At 39.4% G+C, this 21,015-nt stretch overlaps 1 protein-coding gene across 7 annotated transcripts in view; it reads left to right on the top strand.

The window, feature by feature from the left end:
* OXR1 (oxidation resistance 1) overlaps window positions 1–21,015 on the top strand; it is a 446,019-nt gene that overhangs the window by 309,835 nt on the left and 115,169 nt on the right. For 2 of the 7 annotated variants that reach the window (XM_010863473.1, XM_010863468.1), the window contains exon 2: window positions 14,079–14,165. The exons of 4 other annotated variants lie outside the window; for them this stretch is intronic. Coding sequence is in view for 1 of the 3 variants with exons in the window: in XM_010863468.1 (XP_010861770.1) it covers window positions 14,079–14,165 (87 nt within the window). In the remaining 2 variants the exon portion in view is untranslated. Of the gene's footprint in view, window positions 1–14,078; window positions 14,166–17,936; window positions 18,030–21,015 lie in introns of those variants that run through there. One more of the 7 variants, XM_010863475.1, reaches the window with a different exon arrangement.

Genomic DNA, 21,015 nt, shown 5'->3' with positions numbered 1-21,015 from the left:
GATGCACGATACTGGATGCTTGGGGCTAGTGCACTGGGACGACCCAGAGGGATGGTATGGGGAGGGAGGAGGGAGGAGGGTTCAGGATGGGGAGCACATGTATACCTGTGATGGATTCATTTTGATATTTGGCAAAACTAATACAATTATGTAAAGTTATGAAAGCTATGGTACATATACACAATGGAGTATTACTCAGCCATTAAAAAGAATACATTTGAATCAGTTCTAATGAGGTGGATGAAACTGGAGCCTATTATGCAGAGTGAAGTAAGCCAGAAGGAAAAACATAAATACAGTATACTAACGCATATATATGGAATTTAGGAAGATGGTAACAATAACCCTGTGTACGAGACAGCAAAAGAGACACTGATGTATGGAACAGTCTTATGGACTCTGTGGGAGAGGGAGAGGGTGGGAAGATTTGGGAGAATGACATTGAAACATGTAAAATATCATGTAAGAAACGAGTTGCCAGTCCAGGTTCGATGCACGATACTGGATGCTTGGGGCTAGTGCACTGGGACGACCCAGAGGGATGGTATGGGGAGGGAGGAGGGAAGAGGGTTCAGGATGGGGAACACATGTATACCTGTGGCAGATTCATTTTGATATTTGGAAAAACTAATACAATTATGTAAAGTTTAAAAATAAAATAAAATTTTAAAAAAATTAAAAAAAATAATAAAATAAAATTTAAAAAAATAAATGGCAAACATTAAAAAAAAAAAAAAAACATACAAAGCTTTATTTTTCTCCTGTGTAAAGAAGTCCAGAAATAGGCAATCATTGGTAAAGGTTCAGGATGTCAAGCTGGTGTCATTTTGAAATTTCCTTAGCCTTTTCCTCATTGTTCTCTGTGAACTACTATAGCTCTTGCCATCACATCCATCTTTCAGATAGGAGGAAGGTAACAGGCAGAAAGGGGTAAAACCCGTATCAGTGAAGAAAAACTTATAGCAGACTTCCACTTCTATCTTAGTTTCTAGAACTGTGTCACAGAACTACCTAGAAAAAGAAAGTGAAAAATTAGCTTTTTTGCTAAACGCGCTGTCATCCAAAATAGAATCAAGAAGGAAGAAGGGCAGAATGGATAGTTAGTAGTCGGGCAGAGCAGCATTGATGAGGGGAAATGAATGAGAATTTCAGCACATCAAAAAGCAGAATGTAATATATAAATATAAGTGACATATAAATAGAAGGGAAAGAGCTGTCTGTTTTAGAAGGAGACTGTAATGCAGGCCTTTCTGCTTCTCTGGTCATTGGTGACAATAAAATAAGCATAAATTATTTAAAAAATCCATGGTGGGCATTTTAAAAATATACCAATAGGTGATAGAAATTTAACCTTAAAACACACCAGCTGCAAACTATTCTAACATCTTACTTTCTTACATGACCTCTGTGAACTCGTACCATTCAGCCAGTTGCACAATCTGAATGTGGTCTCAGTTCAGTTCAGTTCAGTTGCTCAGTTGTGTCCGACTCTTTGTGACCCCATGGATCGCAGCACGCCAGGCCTCCCTGTCCATCACCAACTCCCGGAGTTCACTCAGACTCATGTCCATCGAGTCAGTGATGCCATTCAGCCATCTCATCCTCTGTCGTCCCCTTCTCCTCCTGCCCCCAATGCCTCCCAACATCAGAGTCTTTTCCAATGAGTCAACTCTTCACATGAGGTCTCAGAGCACCTTAAAAGATGGGTCAGATATGCCTGGTGTAGGACAAGACAGTTAAAATATTTCTACCTGGAAATCCCTGATGTGAAAAGTTGGTTTAAAAAAGAGATTCCTCCCACCCCAGACAAAAGAGTGGGAGAAGGGGACTGAATTTTAAAAGTAAACCACATGGTATCATTTTTTGTGTATTTACCATTACAAGAACTTCAGACTTTTCTAGTGAAAAAACATTTATCCTTTGTCAGCTGACAGTGGTCTACACTGAAAAGTGTTTTTCAATGGAATCATGTGTAAAAAATTTTAGTTTCAAGAGTATTAGCACGTAATCAAAATTAGAATTAAGGTTAAAAGCCAGAGATGAGCTAACTAATATCCTGAAGCCATCCACACAATAACCTTCTCTTATAGATCCAGATTCAGCAATAGCCAAATAGCTTATCAATGAAAGATATCAGGAACAGCAGAGCTCTCTACCAAAACTACTAATAAAAACATCCAGACTCTTAAGAGCTCAGATAGACCTGAGATTAGTAAAGACATTTATTTCACTGAAAGATTTGAGATCACTACCCAGAAGTTTTCTTTTTGTTTTTAATCTCCTGGACTGTTTTATTTTACTCAGGAGCTATCTTAAAAACCTGGGGCATAGTGGAGAGGGGTAGAAAGCCATTGGCCTCTTATTTATACATGGATCAGAGTTGAGCCAATATTCAGTAAATGGACAGGACAGTTAAATGGAAATTTCTGGATGTAACCTGTAGCATTATGCTCAAGAAAACATTAGACCAGTCCTCTGAAGGATTTTATTTTGGCCTTTTGCTGTGTAAAATGGGACCTAACCTCAAGTGTGAAGCCTGGAAGAATATACCACAAGGTCAAGAGAGCAAGGGAGAATCTTCTGGATCAAAGGTAATGGTTATCAGACATGGAAGTCATGGAAGGAGAAGAAACTGCTGATTAAATATCTCAAAGACAAATACAGGAATACCAGACTGCCTTATCTGCCTCCTGAGACACCTGTGTGCAGGTCAAAAAGCAACAATTAAAACTGGACATGGAACAACAAACTGGCTCAAAATTGGGAAAGGAGTATGTCAAGGCTGTATATTGTCACCCTGCTTATTTAAATTCTATGCAGAGTACATCATGTGAAATACTGGGCTGAGTGAAGCCCAAGCTGGAATCAAGATTGCTAAGAGAAATATCGGAGAAGGCAGTGGCACCCCACTCCAGTACTCTTGCCTGGAAAATCCCGTGGACGGAGGAGCCTGGTAGGCTGCAGTCCACGGGGTCACTAAGAGTCGGATACAACTGAGCGACTTCACTTTCCCTTTTCACTTTCATGCATTGGAGAAGGAAATGGCAACCCACTCCAGTGTTCTTGCCTGAAGAATCCCAGGGATGGGGGAGCCTGGCGGGCTGCTGTCTATAGGGTCACACAGAGTCGGACACAACTGAAGTGACTTAGCAGCAGCAGCAGTAGCAAGAGAAATATCAATAATCTTAGATATGCAGATGACAGCACCCTAATGGCAGAAAGCGAAGAGGAACTAAAGAGCCTCTTGATGAAGATGAAAGAGGAGAATGAAAAGACTGACTTAAAACTCAACATTCAAAAAACTAAGATCATGGCATCTGGTCCCATCATTTCATGGCAAATAAATGGGGAAAAAGTAGAAACCGTGACAGACTTTATTTTCTTGAGCTCCAGAATCACTGCAGACGGTGACTGTAGCCATGAAATTAAAAGACACTTGCTCCTTAGAAGAAAAGCTATAGCAAACCTAGACAGCGTATTAAAAATAAGAGACATCACTTTGCCGAAAAAGGTTCATCTAGTCAAATTATGGTTTTTCAGTAGTCTTGTACAGATGTGGTAGATAGACCATAAAGAAGGCTGAGCACCTAAAGAATTGATGCTTTCGAACTGTGGTGCTGGAGAAGACTCTTGAGAGTTCCTTGGACTGCAAGGAGATCAAACCAGTTAATCGTAAAGGATCGGTCCTGAATATTCATTGGAAGGACTGATGCCGAAGCCGAAGCTCCAATACTTTGGCCACCTGATGTAAAGAACCGACTTATTGGAAAAGACCCTGATGCTAAGAAAGAGTAAGGGCAGGAGGAGAAGGGGGTGACAGAGGATGAGATGGTTGGATGGTATCATCGATTCAATGGACATGAGTTTGAGCAAACTCCAAGAGATAGTGAAGGACAGAGAATCCTGGCGTGCTGCAAGTCCATGGGTTCGCCAAGAGTCGGACACATATGAATGACTAAACAACAACAGGTTCAAGAATGAAAGGGAGAGAAGATTAACATGTGAGTGGTAAGAGATATGGGGCAGGAAGGAGAGCTGGAAGATTGTGGAAACGTTTAAAGTTTTTTAGATCTGAGTCTACACATCCAGGGGCTTCCCTGGTGGCTCAGTGATAAAGAATTTGCCTGCTATTGCAGGAGATGTGGGTTCAATCTTTGGATCACGAAGATCCCCTGGAGAAGGAAATAGCAACCCACTCCAGTATTCTTGCCATCTAAGACTAAACAACAGTAGTAACTACATCTACACAATTAAAACCCATAGTTTTCTCACATCTCATGACTACTTTATAGTGATTCTTGATACTGTAATGTGAGGATGTTAACAGCCATTGTTTTTCTAAGTATGGATGGAACATGAAATTAAGAAGACAAATTAAGTATTTTTAGAAATAGTCACCCTTGAACTCTTATACATCTTGTTTTGCATTTATCTATTACTCTTTTCGGAGAAGGCAGTGGCACCCCACTCCAGTATTCTTGCCTGGAAAATCCCATGGACGGAGGAGCCTCGTAGGCTGCAGTCCATGGGGTCGCTAGGAGTTGGACACGACTGAGCGACTTCACTTTCCCTTTTTGCTTTCATGCACTGGAGAAGGAAATGGCAACCCACTCCAGTGTTCTTGCCTGGAGAATCCCAGGGACAGGCGAGCCTGGTGGGCTGCCGTCTTTGGGGTTGCACAGAGTCTGACACAACTGAAGTGACTTAGCAGCATTACTCTTTTTGGGGTACACACACTCATAAATATCAAAATGTCTTTGTGGCTTTAATTTTAAATAGTTATAAATTGAATTGTAAAAGGTAGAATATTTCATGGCTATGAGTCCAGACTGGAGCACTTAATGAACATTAATATGTTTTCATTGAGTCTGTTGATATTTTTTCATTTAATTCATTCAAAAATATTTATTGAATGGCCTCTGTGTGCCAGGAATGAGCTAGATCATGTCATAGAAGATCATAATCAGTCTAGTAAGAAAGATAAGAGCCTAAATAAAAACATATAAATGTTCAATCACTTTCAACATACTTTTACTTGGGAACATATTACTGATGCAGTGATTTAATCGTCATCTGAAAAAAGTCCTTCAGTAAAGTTTTCTGAAGAAATTGCTATGTCTGCTATTTATTATGACACGTTATATAATGCTATGCTTCTCATCATAATACACTGTGAAAAAATATGCTAAAGACTTGCAGTTTGGAAACTGAAATAAAACAGAAGCACTGGGAATATTCTAGTTCATATGCTGGACAAGAAAACAGAAAATGTCTACACTCATTGAGAAAATGTTATTGATATGGTCCCTAAAACCTAAACAGGTTTCCCTGGTGGCTCAGATGGTAAGGAATCCTACGGCGGAGACCCAAGTTCGATCACTCGATCGGGAAGATCCCCTGGAGAAGGGAATGGCAACCCACTCCAGTATTCTTGCCTGGAGAAATCTCATGAACACAGGAGCCTGGCAGGCTGCAATCCATGGGATCACAAAGAGTCAGACACGACAGAGAGACATACACTGTCACTAAAATTAAATATAGTTTGGGAAAGAAGAAGGTTTCCTAGGAAATGTAGATCTTGCAAATATTATTTATTTATTTTTGGCTGTGCTGTGTCTTCATTCCTGTGCGAGGGCTTTCTCTAGTTGCAGTGAACAGGGGCAATGACCTAGTTGCAATGCACGGACTTCTCATTGCAATAGCTTCTCTTATTCAGGGCATGAGCTCTAGGCATGAGTTTCAGTAGTTGTGGAACCTTCCTGGAACAGAGATTAAACCCATGTCCCCTACATTGACAGACGGATTCTTAAGCACTAGACCACTAGGGAAGTCCTTGCAAATGTTAAGAATGAAGAAAGATACAACATAATCCAATTAGGCCCACCATTCAGATTTTAATAAATGGTTGGGGGGGGGGATAAAATAATGATCTTAACGCTTAATGTGGAAGCAAATACTGCCTTCAGGTGTGATCACATAAGTACATACCTAGCTTTGCAGTGGCATCCACTGTGGGTGATGGGTCACATAATACATCTTCTGTACCTTTATCTTTACATGGATGATTTGGAAAATTTCTGTGGCCTAAATTCTAAATTTTAATTTTAATAAAATTCAACCTTGTTTCTAAGTAGACTTATTCCATCTAATTCCTTTTTATGTTTGGCTTTGAATCAGTAATTTCAGGCTAAATGCAATCAAATGTCTGAAAATGAAACAAATTGCCTAATACGATGCTCTATTATCTGATAATAGATGGATTGTCATTGTTAGCTAATTCTTATTCTGTATGGATTTGGTTTAGGTGCTGTATGTGTGTGTATATATATATGTGTGTATGTATATATTGCTGCTACTGCTGCTAAGTCGCTTCAGTTGTGTCCGACTCTTTGCGACCCCATAGACGGCAGCCACCAGGCTCCGCCATCCCTGGGATTCTCCAGGCAAGAACACTGGATTGGGTTGCTGTTTCCTTCTCCAATGCATGAAAGTGAAAAGTGAAAGTGAAGTCGCTAAGTCGTGTCCGACTCCTAGCGACCTCATGGACTGCAGTCCACCAGGCTCCTCCGTCCACGGGATTTTCCAGGCAAGAGTACTGGAGTGGGGTGCATGTATATATTACATGTGGTTTTAGGTGCTATATATGGATGTGTATATATTATAGGTACTGAAAAAGGGGGGAGCACTTTTTATATACCACCTTTTTTTCATTTAAATTTTTACTGTGTTGTTAGACATAGTTATATAGTCTAACATATGATTTCTAGTTTTTCTTTACTTGTATCACATGTAAATACTGATTCCCGAACACTACATAATTGTAAAATTATGGTAATGTCACTATCCTATGGCTGTCTTGCAAATAAGTCTTCAAAAGTAATTGACTTTCAGACTATTCTCTTCAATTATTTTGGTTTGCTGCTAGTACTCTTTGCCAATTCTACCTTCTTATCTCACTCTCCATATCGTTAAACTAAGAGAATACATCTCTGAAACAAATACATTCATTGTCTCATAGGAAAGTCATTTGAGAAAATCAAGCTCAAAAGGAAAAAGAGCAAAGTGTAGAAAAATATTGGGCTCCTTGCCTCATTTATTTTTGGCCCTGATCATCTGTGCCAGAGCTTGCTTGCAATGAAAGATGACTCTAAGTGATTCTGTGCTGATGCAATTTATTAGAAGAGAAGGAATAATTTACAAGTCATGGTTTCAACTTACTGCTGCAGACTTCTTGTCCATATAAATCATGTGTTGTGTTCATATATATAGTCACTCATAAAAAAAATTCGGAATGCACTGTGCTGTTGTGAATTGACCTAGGCTTTCTTCCCTAGCTTCTTAGATTTCCCAAAGTATCAAGTTTAATTTGGGGATTCTCTTCAAACTTCACAAGTTAAAAGAGAGATAAGGAAATATCAGAGTGTCCCATCAACTCAACTTCAATAATCTTGAAGATTTGCTCTCTGACTAAACCCTAGTCCTAGTATCAATTACTGATAATGTACAAAAAGTTCTATACTTTATATAAGATTATATGCATGAACAACAAGTTTCCTTAGTTTTACGGTATCCACTTAAGATGGGTGATTTGGGCCATTTCATATTGTACAATTTTATTACCTAAATTTTATTAATGAACTGCCAAGAACTGATACTTTTCGAAAGACTTACTCGAGTTGATCTAATATTTTTTAAAGTCTTAATTTCTAGTTATGATACCCTGAAAAAGCATGGAAAGGAAATCCTCCAAAAACAAATAATATTCTCCCCCTTAGGATCCTGCCCAGTTCTATAATCTGCACTGTACAGAAGGAGAGAAAAGCTATAGCTTCTAGGGGAGCCTAAAATGAAGGAAGAACTGAGAAGTTAGTTTTAGAACTTAGAAGGAAGTCTCAGGAACTAAAATATTTTAACTTGGAATAAAAAGATTACATAATCAATAACAATAATAATAATAGATTACATTTCTTGAACAAATGCCACATCATTCTTTGGTTACTCTATAAGAGGAGAGCATTATTATACTCATTTTACAGATAAGGAAACTGAGTCAGGAAAAATTAACTTTTCCAAAGTTGTATAAATAGTCAGTGATAGAGGTGAAGTTGAATCACAGAAATCTGACTCTAGAACCAGCTATTTAACACAGCAGTTGCCATAAAGCATGTGATATTCATACAGATTGAATAGTACTTTGAATCAAATAATACTCCTTAAGATATTCATGTGGAAATAGGTGAGATTGAATCTATTCGAGGTTTAGAGCAAACATTATTCACAGAAACTAACGATATTAGAAGAGGAATAAATAATACCAAATGGAGACAAACATGGAAATTCAGACCATGGGCTATAGCCCAGCATCAGTGACCTGTTTCTGCAACAAGCCATTGGCATGCACAAAATAAACACCAGCAGAGCCTTTGCTTGTATCTTACTGCTTCAAATACGCTCCATTTTGAGTCCAGCAACACTGACACCACCTAGACAGAGGATATCTCAGATCCTGCTTCAGGTCTTACTGAATCTTAAGATCCCTAAGTGATTCATTTGCACATTAGAGCTTGCAAAGCACTGGTCTAGGTGACTAGAGACTGAAATAATTGTAACAGGTAGATCTTGTTTGGACTGTGATTCCACAAGCCAAGTGCAAAAAGACTTTTTCACCTATTGGAGAAATTGGGCATGGACTAGTTCTTGGCTTCTAAATGCTAATTTTATTTGGTGTGATAAGGAAACCTATCAAAGGTTCCAACAAAGGTCCATATAGTCAAAGCTATGGTTTTTCCAGTAGTCACGTATGGATGTGAGAATTGGCCCGTAAAGAAAGCTGAATGCTGAAGAATTGGTGCTTTTGAACTGTGGTGCTGGAGAAGACTCTTGAGAGTCCCTGGACTGCAAAGAGATCAAACCAGTCAATCCTAAAGGAAATTAACCCTGAATATCATTGGAAGGACTGATGCTGAAGCTGAAGCTCCAATACTTTGGCCACCTGATGTGAAGAGCGGACAACATTAGAGAAGACCCTAAGGAAAGATTGAAGGCAGGAGAAGAAGGGGACAACAGAAGACGAGATGGTTGGATGGCATCACCGACTTGACGGACATGAGTTTGAGGGAGCTCCAGGAGATGGTGATGGGCAGAGGAGCCTGGCGTGCTGCAGTCCATGAGGTCTCAAAGAGTCCTACATGACTGAGAGACTGAACAACAGAAAGGCACCTAATGGTTAATGATTAATGTCCAAATTACTTATTTTACTGCTTTTTTATATTTTGTGTATTTATTTATGAGGTGGCACCAGGTCTTAGGTGCAGCACCTGGAATCTTTGATCTTTGTTGTGGCATATGGGATCTAGTTCTCCAGCCAGGGATCGAACCCAGGCCACCGTGTTGGGTGCTTGGAGTCTTAGCCACTGGACCACAAGGGAAGTTCCCAAATCTTTTAAAATGTAGACATGAATACCAAGATATATAGGGGTGAAATAATATGGCTGGAATTTGCTTTAAAACATTTTGGCAAAGACAGTAGCAGTAAGTGATACTAATGTGGTAAAATCTTGGAAATGTTTGAAACTGTCCTATTAGTTATTATGCTCTTGTGTCAACTTTTTAGTGTGTTAGAATATTTCATACACTTTTTTAAAATATCAAAATAATGCAAATCAAAACCACTATGAGGTACCATTTCACACCAGTCAGAATGGCTGTGATCCAAAAGCTACAAGCAATAAATGCTGAAGAGGGTGTGGAGAAAAAGGAACCCTCTTACACTGTTGGTGGGAATGCAAACTAGTACAGCCACTATGGAGAACAGTGTGGAAATTCCTTAAAAAACTGGAAATAGAACTGCCTTATGACCCAGCAATCCCACTGCTGGGCATACACACTGAGGAAACCAGAATTGAAAGAGACACGTGTACCCCAATGTTCATCGCAGAACTGTTTATAATAGCCAGGACATGGAAGCAACCTAGATGTCCATCAGCAGATGGATGGATAAGAAAGCTGTGGTACATATACACACTGGAGTATTACTCAGCCATTAAAAAGAATGCATTTGAATCAGTTCTAATGAGGTGGATGAAACTGGAGCCTATTATACAGAGTGAAGTAAGCCAGAAAGAAAAACACCAATACAGTATACTAACACATATATATGGAATTTAGAAAGATGGTAACAATAACCCTGTATATGAGACAGCAAAAGAGACACAGATGTATAGAACAGTCTTTTGGACTCTGTGGGAGAGGGCGAGGGTGGGATGATTTGGGAGAATGGCATTGAAACATGTATAATATCATATGTGAAACGAGTTGCCAGTCCAGGTTCGATGCACAATACTAGATGCTTGGGCTGGTGCACTGGGACGACCCAGAGGGATGGTATGGGGAGGGAGGAGGGAGGAGGGTTCAGGATGGGGAACACATGTATACCTTTTGATAAATGGCAAAACCAATACAATATTGTAAAGTTAAATAATAAAATAAAATTTAAAAAATAAAATAAATAATAAAAAAATCAAAATAAATGAACTTATGTCCTAGAAATTGTAAAAATAACTAGAAGAAGTTTCTTATAGTAAAAAGGGTTAATCATGTAACAAGATACCATTTTCTCCAAAGGATTTAAATATGTGCTGTTATTAGCACATATTTTTTGGTCTGTGGGCAATTTTAGATATAGTCCTGGTAAAAACCAGAAGACTTAAAAAAAATCTGCCAAGCTCCCTTTCTCAAAATTGATTCTGTGGTAGATGTTATGCTTTGTGAATACTCTGGGCTGTTGGTCTTAGATTTAATGCCTTCGTTGTGTTTAAAAACAAGAAAAAGCAGTTGGTGATGCCTCTGATCTCGCCCCATGTTTCCTCTCTTGCGGCATTCTTCAGTTTAATGGTTGATTGATGGAATGTTGAGCTGCATAGTCATCCAAATCAGGCATTTAATAGAGTCCTGTACTGATCTCATTCTGTTGAGAGTCTATGCTTGTAAGTGCAGACTAAGGTCCTTTGATGTTACGTGATCAATAGCAAACCCTTTAAGCTGGTATGTATTTGTCATATAGAAAGGCATTCCTTTCAACATCATATAAACCCTTCATGTATCTAACCACTGAAAAGCATATCATTTTTTTTGTTTGTTTCTGGAAAAGGGGATAAAAGAGAATCCCACGAGCTATTAAAAAGAGAAACCCACGAGCTATTAAAAAGAGAAACCAAGTACTTTTGCAGCTTATTAAATGGCAGTATTTGTGGCAATATGTTTTATATTTTCTGGTTCCTTCCTGTAGACACCAAAGAGTGGTTCTCAAAGACTAAGTAATGAACTCTGCCAACATCCCCAGATGCAGACATTATACTGTTTACAGATGAACAACCGACGCCTGACTGGTTCAGTGGCTGCCTTGTGAGTGAGTCAGAGGATGAGTGAGCAAGGTGCTTCCAGAAACCTTCCCATTTGAACCCCAAGTAGTTTTCCCAGCGTGGCGCTGTATTTGGTCTATTGGCTTGGATTTGATGGAATAACTTAGATCTAAGGTTTTCCTTTGATGAATCTGTATTTGGAGGAATAAATGAATAATGGGACAGTGAAGGAAATCTGGGTGCTGACTTTGAATCAGAGAATGACTGACACTCAGGTGCTGCTCCGTACACTTCTGTAATTTAGGTTGTGCCCCGAGAGTCTCCCTATTTATAAAAAGCTGCTTTGTTAGATGTCTGTGGTTTTTTATTTTGACTTAAGATCTTTTTTTCTCCCTCTTCCTATTCTTCCTGGTAGATGGCCAGTCACCTAGTCTTTCTTTCTCTGTTCTTTCCATGAAAACAGCCTCTTATGAAATTTTCCGTATTGCTCATTAGCCCTCAAAAACCTGTTAGTTAAACTACGAGCTTTTCTCTTTTTTTATTGAAGTATCACTGACTTACAGTGTTGTGTTAGTTCTGGTCTGGAGCAAAGTATTCAGATATATTTCTATATATATTAATATCTATATACAGCTATATTCATTTTCATATTCTTTTCCATTATTGTTTATTACAAGATATTGAATATAGTTCCCTGTGACAGGGAACAGTAGGACCTTGTTGTCTATCTGTTTTAAATAGAAGAGTTTTTATCTGCCAATCCCATGCTCGTAATTCACCCCCTCCCTTTTCCTTTACCACGTAAGTTTGTTTTCTATGTCTGTGAGTCTGTTTTTATTTTGTAAATAAACCTATTTGTGTCATATTCTAGATTCTCCGCATAAGTGATAACATGGTGCTTGTCTTTCTCTTTCAGACTTACTTCACTTAGTATCATAATCTCTAGGTCCGTCCATGTTGCTGCAAATATGCACAATATACTGTGTATATACCACATCTTCTTTATCCATTCATCAGTGGATGTGTATTTATGTTTCTCCTATATCTTGGCTATTGTAAATAGTGCTGCTATGGACAATGGGGTGCGTGTATTTTTGCAATTAAGAGTTTTCACCTTTTATGGATATATGCCCAGGAGTGGGATTGCTGGATCATATGACAACTCTATTTTTAGTTTTTTGAGGAACCTCCACACTATTTTCCATAGTGGCTGCACCAATTTACATTTCCAGCAACAGTGTAGGAGGGTTCCGTATTCTCACACCCTCACCAGCATTTATTATTTGTGGACTTTTTGATGATGGCCATTCTGATGAGTGTGAGGTAATACCTCATTATAGTTTTGATTTGCATTTCTCTAATAATTGAGATTTGTCTGCAAACCTCTTCCACTCCTTAGCTTGTTTGTTTTGCCTCAGCATAGCACAATATTATCATCTTTGTCTGGAGGATTATTATTAGAACAACTTGTTGTTTTTCCTAAGAGTTTTTCCTACTGTTAAAATTATTATCATAAAATATAACAATATTTCAAAAGCTCTAAAATACCTTTATTACTGGAGATGAGTTTTATAGGAAGCATGATGCAAAGTTTCATAGCCCCCAAATTAATAAATATACAATTAATAACTATTATATATCCTTTTGCTATTTTAAAAGAATATCATATTTAAAAAAAAAAAAACAAAAAACAGAGAAATAAGATGGTCAAGGAGTACTGTGCTGCTGTGCTTACTCAGTTGTGTGTCCGATTCTTTGCAACCCCATAGACTGTAGCTCACTAGGCTTTTCTGTCCATGGGGATTCTTGTAGGCAAGAATACTGGAGTGGGTTGCCATGCCCTCCTCCAGGCAGAGAGTACTATTTAAGGATGATTTCCCCCTCAAAAAGGTAACATCAAGACCGATATAAAAATGAACGTGTTAAATACTTTACTTAACTCATTACTTAAGGAAGCAATAAGATGCTACAAAAAGATGTTACAGCCAACTTAAAGGAGAATCCAAATAGACATAGACATGGCTTATTGGAATGCGTGTGCAGATGGGGACACACTCTTCCACTGTTGCTGAAGAAAGTCAATTCAAAGTCTCTTGGACAGAACTTGCAAAACAAGAATGTCTTTGTTTATAGACTAGAATAATTTTGCATAGCTATCAGCTTTTACACTTTACAGAGTTGTAAATCTGCTTCCATAGAATCAAAATTAGATAATCCAGAAGAGTGTACTCTAGACACTGCATAGCTTTCCACTGAAGCACAGAATTATTTTCCCCGTAACACACGGTATCCCTAAGTGCATTGTGACTATCAGTGACCCTCAACTATAATCACAAAGAGGTCCACATTCCTTAGATGTTCACAATTTAGCTTCAGCCTCTTTCCATTTTCTGTTCTCTGGCCCAGTACCCTTAAACCCTACTTTATTCAGCCACAGTTAACTACATTCTACTATTTTTACCAATCCTTCAAGTCCCTGTTGTCACTTCCTCCAAAAAGCGGTCTTGTACTTTATCTACTTTAACTGGGAATTACCGTACTTCCCCTTGACACTCATCACATTCTTGTGTATTGACAATCTGCTATGATCTATGGTAGTTCTGCAACTTGAGAGTACATCAGGATCCTCTGGAGAGCTGGTTAAAACACAGATTTCTGGGTTCCACCAGTCCTCTGATGGAGCTGAGTTTAAGCCTGAGAATTTTTATTTCTTACAAGATCCTAGATGCTGCTGCTGCTGCTGCTGTTCTGAAGATAACATTTTGATAACCACCTGCCCAGAGAAACCCTGTACAGATACTGCAGGTAAGATTAGTGAGACATTAGACGCAACCTTTTAGGAATTCATGTGTGTGCTAAGTCACTTCAGTCATGTCCAACTCTTTGCGATCCTATGGACTGTAGCCCTCCAGGCTCCTCTATCCATGAGATTCTCCAGGCAAGAATACTGGAATGGGTTGCCATTTCCTCCTCCAGGGGATTTTCCTGACCCAGGGACTGAATCCACATATCTTACATCTACATCATTGGCAGGCGGGTTCTTTACCACTAGCATCACCTGGGAAACCCTTTAGGAATTCATAATCTAATGTCAAAAGTTGGCTCCCTGAAATATCCCTAAAACTACCTTTTTGTAAGACAAATCTGAGTTTATTGTGGTAGAGAGACTCAACAGAGCCTTTGAAGTGCCTTGTGTTGGGATGGGGGAGAAGACTAGGGGAGTAATAGTTGAGATTTTTGAGATTTTCAAATTTAAAGCAGATCTTTCAGTGTAACAACTTGGTTAGGACTGGGTAATGGTTTTTCCAGTGGTCATGTATGGATGTGAGAGTTAGACTGTGAAGAACGCTGAGCACCAAAGAATTGATGCTTTTGAACTGTGGTGTTGGAGAAGACTCTTGAGAGTCCCTTGGACTGCAAGGAGATCCAACCAGTCCATTCTAAAGGAGATCAGTCCTGGGTGTTCTTTGGAAGGACTGATGCTAAAGCTGAAACTCCAGTACTTTGGCCACCTCATGCAAAGAGTTGACTCATTGGAAAAGACTCTGATGCTGGGAGGGATTGGGGGCAGGAGGAGAAGGGGACGACAGAGGATGAGATGGCTGGATGGCATCACTGACTCGATGGACATGAACTTGAGTGAACTCCGGGAGTTGGTGATGGACAGGGAGGCCTGGCGTGCTGCAATTCATGGGGTCACAAAGAGTCGGACACAACTGAGCGACTGAACTGAACTGAACTGAGGGATCTTAGCATGGTAGTTTAGAATTGATAGAATAAGATGAGGATTTGGGGGCAAGGAGTTCAAAGAGTTCTGGTGTGTAAACTGTCAGTTGATGCCTTCTATTAAGAATTGATGTATCTGTTTAGGATATTTATGAAATGAACCAGAAGAGAGTGGAGTAGAAAAGTCAAATTAACAGAGACAGTCAACTAATAGTTTCAGAGACAGACACATAAAGTGTGTCCAGAAACGCCAAATACATATCTTATAAACATTCAATATTAAATTTTGAGCAGCAGAAAGAATTTATATTTATTAAGAAGCAATTATACTTAATTGTATATATGTGTGTGTGTATTTCAACTAACTGTATATGTGTATAAGACTATTGTGATAATTATTATTATCTCTAGCTAATGCAGATAAGAGAACCTTTGGATAGAACTCTTTATATTATCCAAAACTCATGGTCTCTTCTTTTTTGGAGAAATAAAGCGAATGTGATGATTTTAAAACACAGTAATCCTCTATTTAGAAATAATAGAAATAAGTGTATATATATATATATATATATTTTTTTTTTTAAGTCTGAATAGCAAGTGATTTTTACTTTGGGAAGTAACTCAAACTCTAACCTTTGGGGGCATAAAGTTGACATCTGTTACCTTGCAAATCAATTTTTAGAAACACCCTAAAGTGAGTGTGTTAAAATTACACCTGAAAAAGATAAATCTTTTGAAATTCAAATTCTGGCACAGGGTTCAATGTTTAAGAAATAGTTAAAACTTTGTACCAAATACAACCTATGTTTGGTCACAGTGCTTGAAAGAATACCCAGAATGCTTTTTAAGATTCTAAAATCAAATTAGAATATATGCATACTATAAAATAAATCGACTTAGATTTTTTCATGACAAGCTCATAAATGCATGTTCTATAAAATCACTGAGGAAAATTCATTTCAGTGTTCTTTTGCTGAAGTTTCGAAAAAACACCTGCAGATAGCACATCTTTGTTGTTGTTCAGTAGCTCAGTCGTGTCCTACTCTTTACAACCCCATGGACTGCAGCATGCCAGACTTCCCTGTCCTTAATCATCTCCCAGAGCTTGCTCAAACTCGTGTCCATTGAGTTGGTGATGCCATCCAACCATTTTGTCCTCTGTTGTCCCCTTCTCCTCCTGCTTTAATCTTTCTCAGCATCAGAGTCTTTTCTTTAGAAGTTATCAAATACTTGCCATTTGTGCTAATGGTGTTCACAACATACAAATTTGTTTTCTACAGAAGCATCATTCTGTTAGCAATAAACTATTTTGCATGCATCTGTCTTGTCCCTTTGCTGTCTGGGGTTTTTTTAATCACATCTTTCTTTCAGTCTCAGATTTCTCTGTGCTAACTGTAGCTAAGTCAGATTGGTGCAAAGAGGACTTCAGCGAGTAGGCATCTTAGTTGGGACCACATAGATTTTGAAACAGTAAGTAAAAATGTGGGGCTGAAAGAGAAAGCACAGAAAGATATTTCAGCAAGTGGCCATAGCCTGATCCCAAAGAGGTATCAGGATCCATAGAAACATGCTATCCCTAGGCACAACATACTAATGCAAATATAAAAAATCTTAAATATTATTTTAGCTAGGCAGAGGATGAAATAAGGCTGTCTGAGGACAAACTATAAAAGTTGCCAGAGGCATAATGCAATTATCTTTCCCACCATCTATTAGATCTGGGTTTCTCCACCTTGGCACTGTTGGCATTTAAAGCTGGATGACTCTTTTTTGTGGGAGCTGTCCTGAACATTGTAAGATCTTAAGGAGCATACTTGGCCTCCACCTACTTATATGCCAGGAACACGCCCTCCATTTGACAACCAGAAATATCTCCAAACATAGCTAAATGTTCCCTGGGGGTGGGGTCACCAGATTTAGAGAACACCCAGGTAAATTGGAATTTCTGGTGAACAACAAATGACATTTGGGTATGAGTATGTTCCATGCAAAATTTGGTATAAAATTTTATTTAAAAATCATGTGTACTTTATGTGAAATTCAAATTTAACTGGGAATCCTGTATTTGAGGGCTTCCTTGGTGGCTCAGTGGAGAAGGCAATGGCACCCCACTCCAGTACTTTTGCCTGGAAAATCCCATGGATGGAGGAGCCTTGTAGGCTGCAGTCCATGGGGTTGCAAAGAGTTGGACACGACTGAGCGACTTCGCTTTCACTTTTCACTTTCATGCATTGGAGAAGGAAATGGCAACCCACTCCAGTGTTCTTGCCTGGAGAATCCCAGGGACGGGGGAGCCTGGTGGCTGCTGTCTATGGGGTCACACAGAGTCAGACACGACTGAAGTGACTTAGCATAGCATAGCATTGGTGGCTCAGTGGTAAAGAATCCACCTGCCAATGCAGGAGACATGGGTTTGATCCCTGGGTTGGGAAGATCCTCTGGAGAAGGGAATGGCAACCCACTCCAGTATTCTTGCCTGGGAAATCCCATGGAGAGAGGAGCCTGGTGGGCTACAGTCCATAGGGTTTCAGAAGAGTCAGTCACAACTTAGTGACTAAACAATAACCAGTATTTTATCTTGTAACACTACTGGGAGGCAAAATCGCCCATGAAAGAGAGAACTTTCTTTTACCTTCCTGAGGTTACCAGTAACCTTGTTTACAAAGTGGGGCTAATTATCTTTCCTCTCAGGGAGGACTTGAGATCAAAGGAAATAATATAAGAAAAATCCTTAGTACAATGCCCAACATAGTAAGCAATTGAGAAATGTTCATTATTATTATCTTAGGATCCCTCACAAGATGATATCATAATCATTACTGGTTTCTCAACTTAATTTTCACTAACAGGAAAGAAAACTGTATTACAGAAACAACAGGAGCCCAGTGGCGATTCTTAATCTTGGCTACACACTGCAGTCACCTAGGCAGTGTCCCTCCTAAGGTCTGTATCCCACCTCTAAGAGATTTGGATTTCACTGATCTGGAGTGTGACCTGAGCACTGGGATTTCAGAAGATCCACAGGAGTCCTAAAATGTGTAGCCAAGGCTGAGAACTGCAATTTGAGAGAATAGAGTTGGATAGTTGGTACTCCTAAATAATAAAGAGAGGGAGTAAGCTAGACTTAATTACATCTGTGTCTTGAGTTATAGAAAAGTAAGTTGGGATCAAATTTAGAGAAAAGATGGACATGATTTCACTCATCCATTCATTCAACAGATACAATACTTGCGTGTCTACTGTGTGCTGGGCCTTGTTCTAAGCAGTGAAGGGAGTCCCTGTCCTTGTTGAATGCCACTAGGGGACTGAAAGTTTCTCAGTCATGTCTGACTCTTTGCGACCCCCTGGACTCATCAGAAACCCATCAGGCTCCTCTGTCCATGGAATTCTTCAAGCAAGAATATATTCTTGCTTGGAGGGGTTGCCATTTCTTTCTCCAGGGGATCTCCGCAACCCAGGATCAAGCCCCAGTCTTCTGTATTGGCAGGTGGATTCTTTACCATCTGAGCCACCAGGGAAGCCCAACAATAGCAACAGCAAATAGACTTAAAATTTTTGGCCACGACATATGGCATGTGGAACTTCCCTGACCAGACAGATAATAAATAAGACATTTTAATCAAATGTCAAAGATTAGCACTAAAGAGAGGAAAGATGGTAGCATTCCAAAATATCAAAGTAATAACTAATCTTATTAAGAAAACAAAATGGGGAGAACTCAGTGACTTACCATGTTCTCTCAACTTTGACCCTGAAACAGATGAGTAGGAAGGGCATGTTAACCAAGAAAAAAGGGTGGCATAAAACTGTGAAGAGTGTCAGAAAGGCTAAAACCCAGAGTGAGTTTGCAGAAACACTAAAGGAACCAGCCAACTAGCATCATTCTATGAAAAGGGAAGTCCTAAAATAAAGGAAAATAAGAAGGAAGTGTGAGGCTCTCTTCTTGAGGAAGATGTACATTGCTGAACTATTAATAGACAGAACAACTGCGCCTATTTTGCTTTGCTTTTCTCAGTTAAGAATGAATGTGCCAGACTTCCCTGGCAGTCCAGTGGTTAAGACACTGTGCTCCCAATGCAGGGGGCATGGGTTTGATCCCTGTTTGGGGAACTGGGATCCCACATACAGTGCAGCCCTTGCCCCCACAAAAAAAGAATGAATGAGCTACACATCAATTTAATTCTTAGTTTAGACAAGGGAACCTAGAAGGGTAGAGGAAAGTTTTCTTCCTTCCCAACAGAGTACCGATCATATGTCAGGCCTGTGTCAAATGTCATGAACTTATACTGTTTTCATTAGACACTAGGTCACCTTTGCTATCCCAGTGTGATGATAGCTGAGGAAACTGTGTCTCACCAGTGTTTACTGAGTTCTTTAAGAATACTAATCAGGAATTACTAGAAGCAGAAGTATGTCTGTCTGGTTTAGCACTTACTTGGTGCCTAGTGAGGGCACCACATCTGTTGAATGATTGAATCAGTTCACAAACCTCTGGGCATTATTTTTTTTTTTTTAATGAATGAACTACTAGAAAATACAAAACAAAAACTGTGACATGGAAATTTAGGCAAAGGTAGGCGAGGACATAGTGAAAGACCCCTTACATCCACTTTGCATGACTTGTAACCTCTTTGTCCAGAAAACTGGTTATGAGGATATTTCGATATGCAGTCATAGAGCCTGTGGTAGTGATATGCTGAGAATGATAGAAAACTTGTAAAATTACCCTCTCTTTTATAACAAGCAAACCTCGAAACATAGATAGTGGCTTAAATACAAGTTTATTTCTTGTTCAAGTCTGAAACTGATGTTCCTCAGTGGTGGGTGGCTCCCGTCTAAGAGAAGATCCAGGGACCTGGCTTCCTTCTATCTCATGGTCATCTTTAACAAATGTCTTCTAAGGTCTTTGTGTTCATCTGCTTCCAGGCTGTGAAAGCAAAGGACCATGGAGGGTCATCAGTGGGATGCCCTTGTGGGCCAGGCCTGGAAGAAGCACACATCACTTTTGCAATCCTTCCATTGACTAGAACTCAGTCACTTGGGCACCGAGATCAAAAAGAAAGCTCGGAAGAATAATCAGATTTGTTGACAGATAACCAGTCTCTATCTGGGTAGTAGGAGAGCTGCCAGAAAAGTATAATTAGATGAAGAATTCAGATTTCAAAAGATGGGGCTAAAGTGGAGTTGAAGGATACAGAAACAACAAAGTTCGTTTGAAGCCCACCGGGAAGGGAAAAACAGTGATCACTTGGAGTCTGGACCTCATCTTCTAATGAGAAAAGCATTTAACAGTTACATGATGTAGCTGACAAATGAAAACTGGGCGATGGCCTCAGGTAGTGTATTCATACTTCTTTGGATAAGTGTGTCCAGTGAGTAGTAATCACAGTCAACTGAAGGCACTCTCAAGTGTTTGTGCCCTGTGCCTGCCCAAGGCCCAAATATTTTGTGAACAACTTAGAGATAAATCTGTAGTTGGCTCAGGGAAAGAGATAATGGAATGATACTTAAGTGAAATAATCAAGAGTAGTTTCAAAATGATCTCAGCAACCTAGAACACAGGGGAGCAAAATTTTTCCAAAAACAGCATGGGAATACATCTGGGGGCTTTTGGGTCATAAGGTCTGAGTCACAACTAGTCATCTCTGCTGTTGTAACATAAAAGCTGTTATGGACAATACATACATGAACTGGTGTGGCTGTGTTCCAATGAAGCTGCATTGATAAAAACAGGTATCAGGCTCGATTTGATCCACAAGCCACGACTTTGCTGAACCCTGACCTAGAATTATATAGACTGAACTCTGAAGACAATAAATCTTAATTTGTTTACTTAAAGCCAAGGGACAGTGGGTCTAATAGTATGGTTCTGAACAGCGCGGGCGGCTGCGACCGGCGCACTAACGCGCGGGCGGCTGCGACCGGCGCA

The sequence above is a fragment of the Bison bison genome, unplaced genomic scaffold (assembly GCF_000754665.1).
Source record: "Bison bison bison isolate TAMUID 2011002044 unplaced genomic scaffold, Bison_UMD1.0 scf7180017864491, whole genome shotgun sequence".
Lineage (NCBI taxonomy): Eukaryota > Metazoa > Chordata > Mammalia > Artiodactyla > Bovidae > Bison > Bison bison.
Note: the sequence above shows the minus strand (reverse complement) of the source record. Positions and strands in the feature narration are given on the sequence as shown.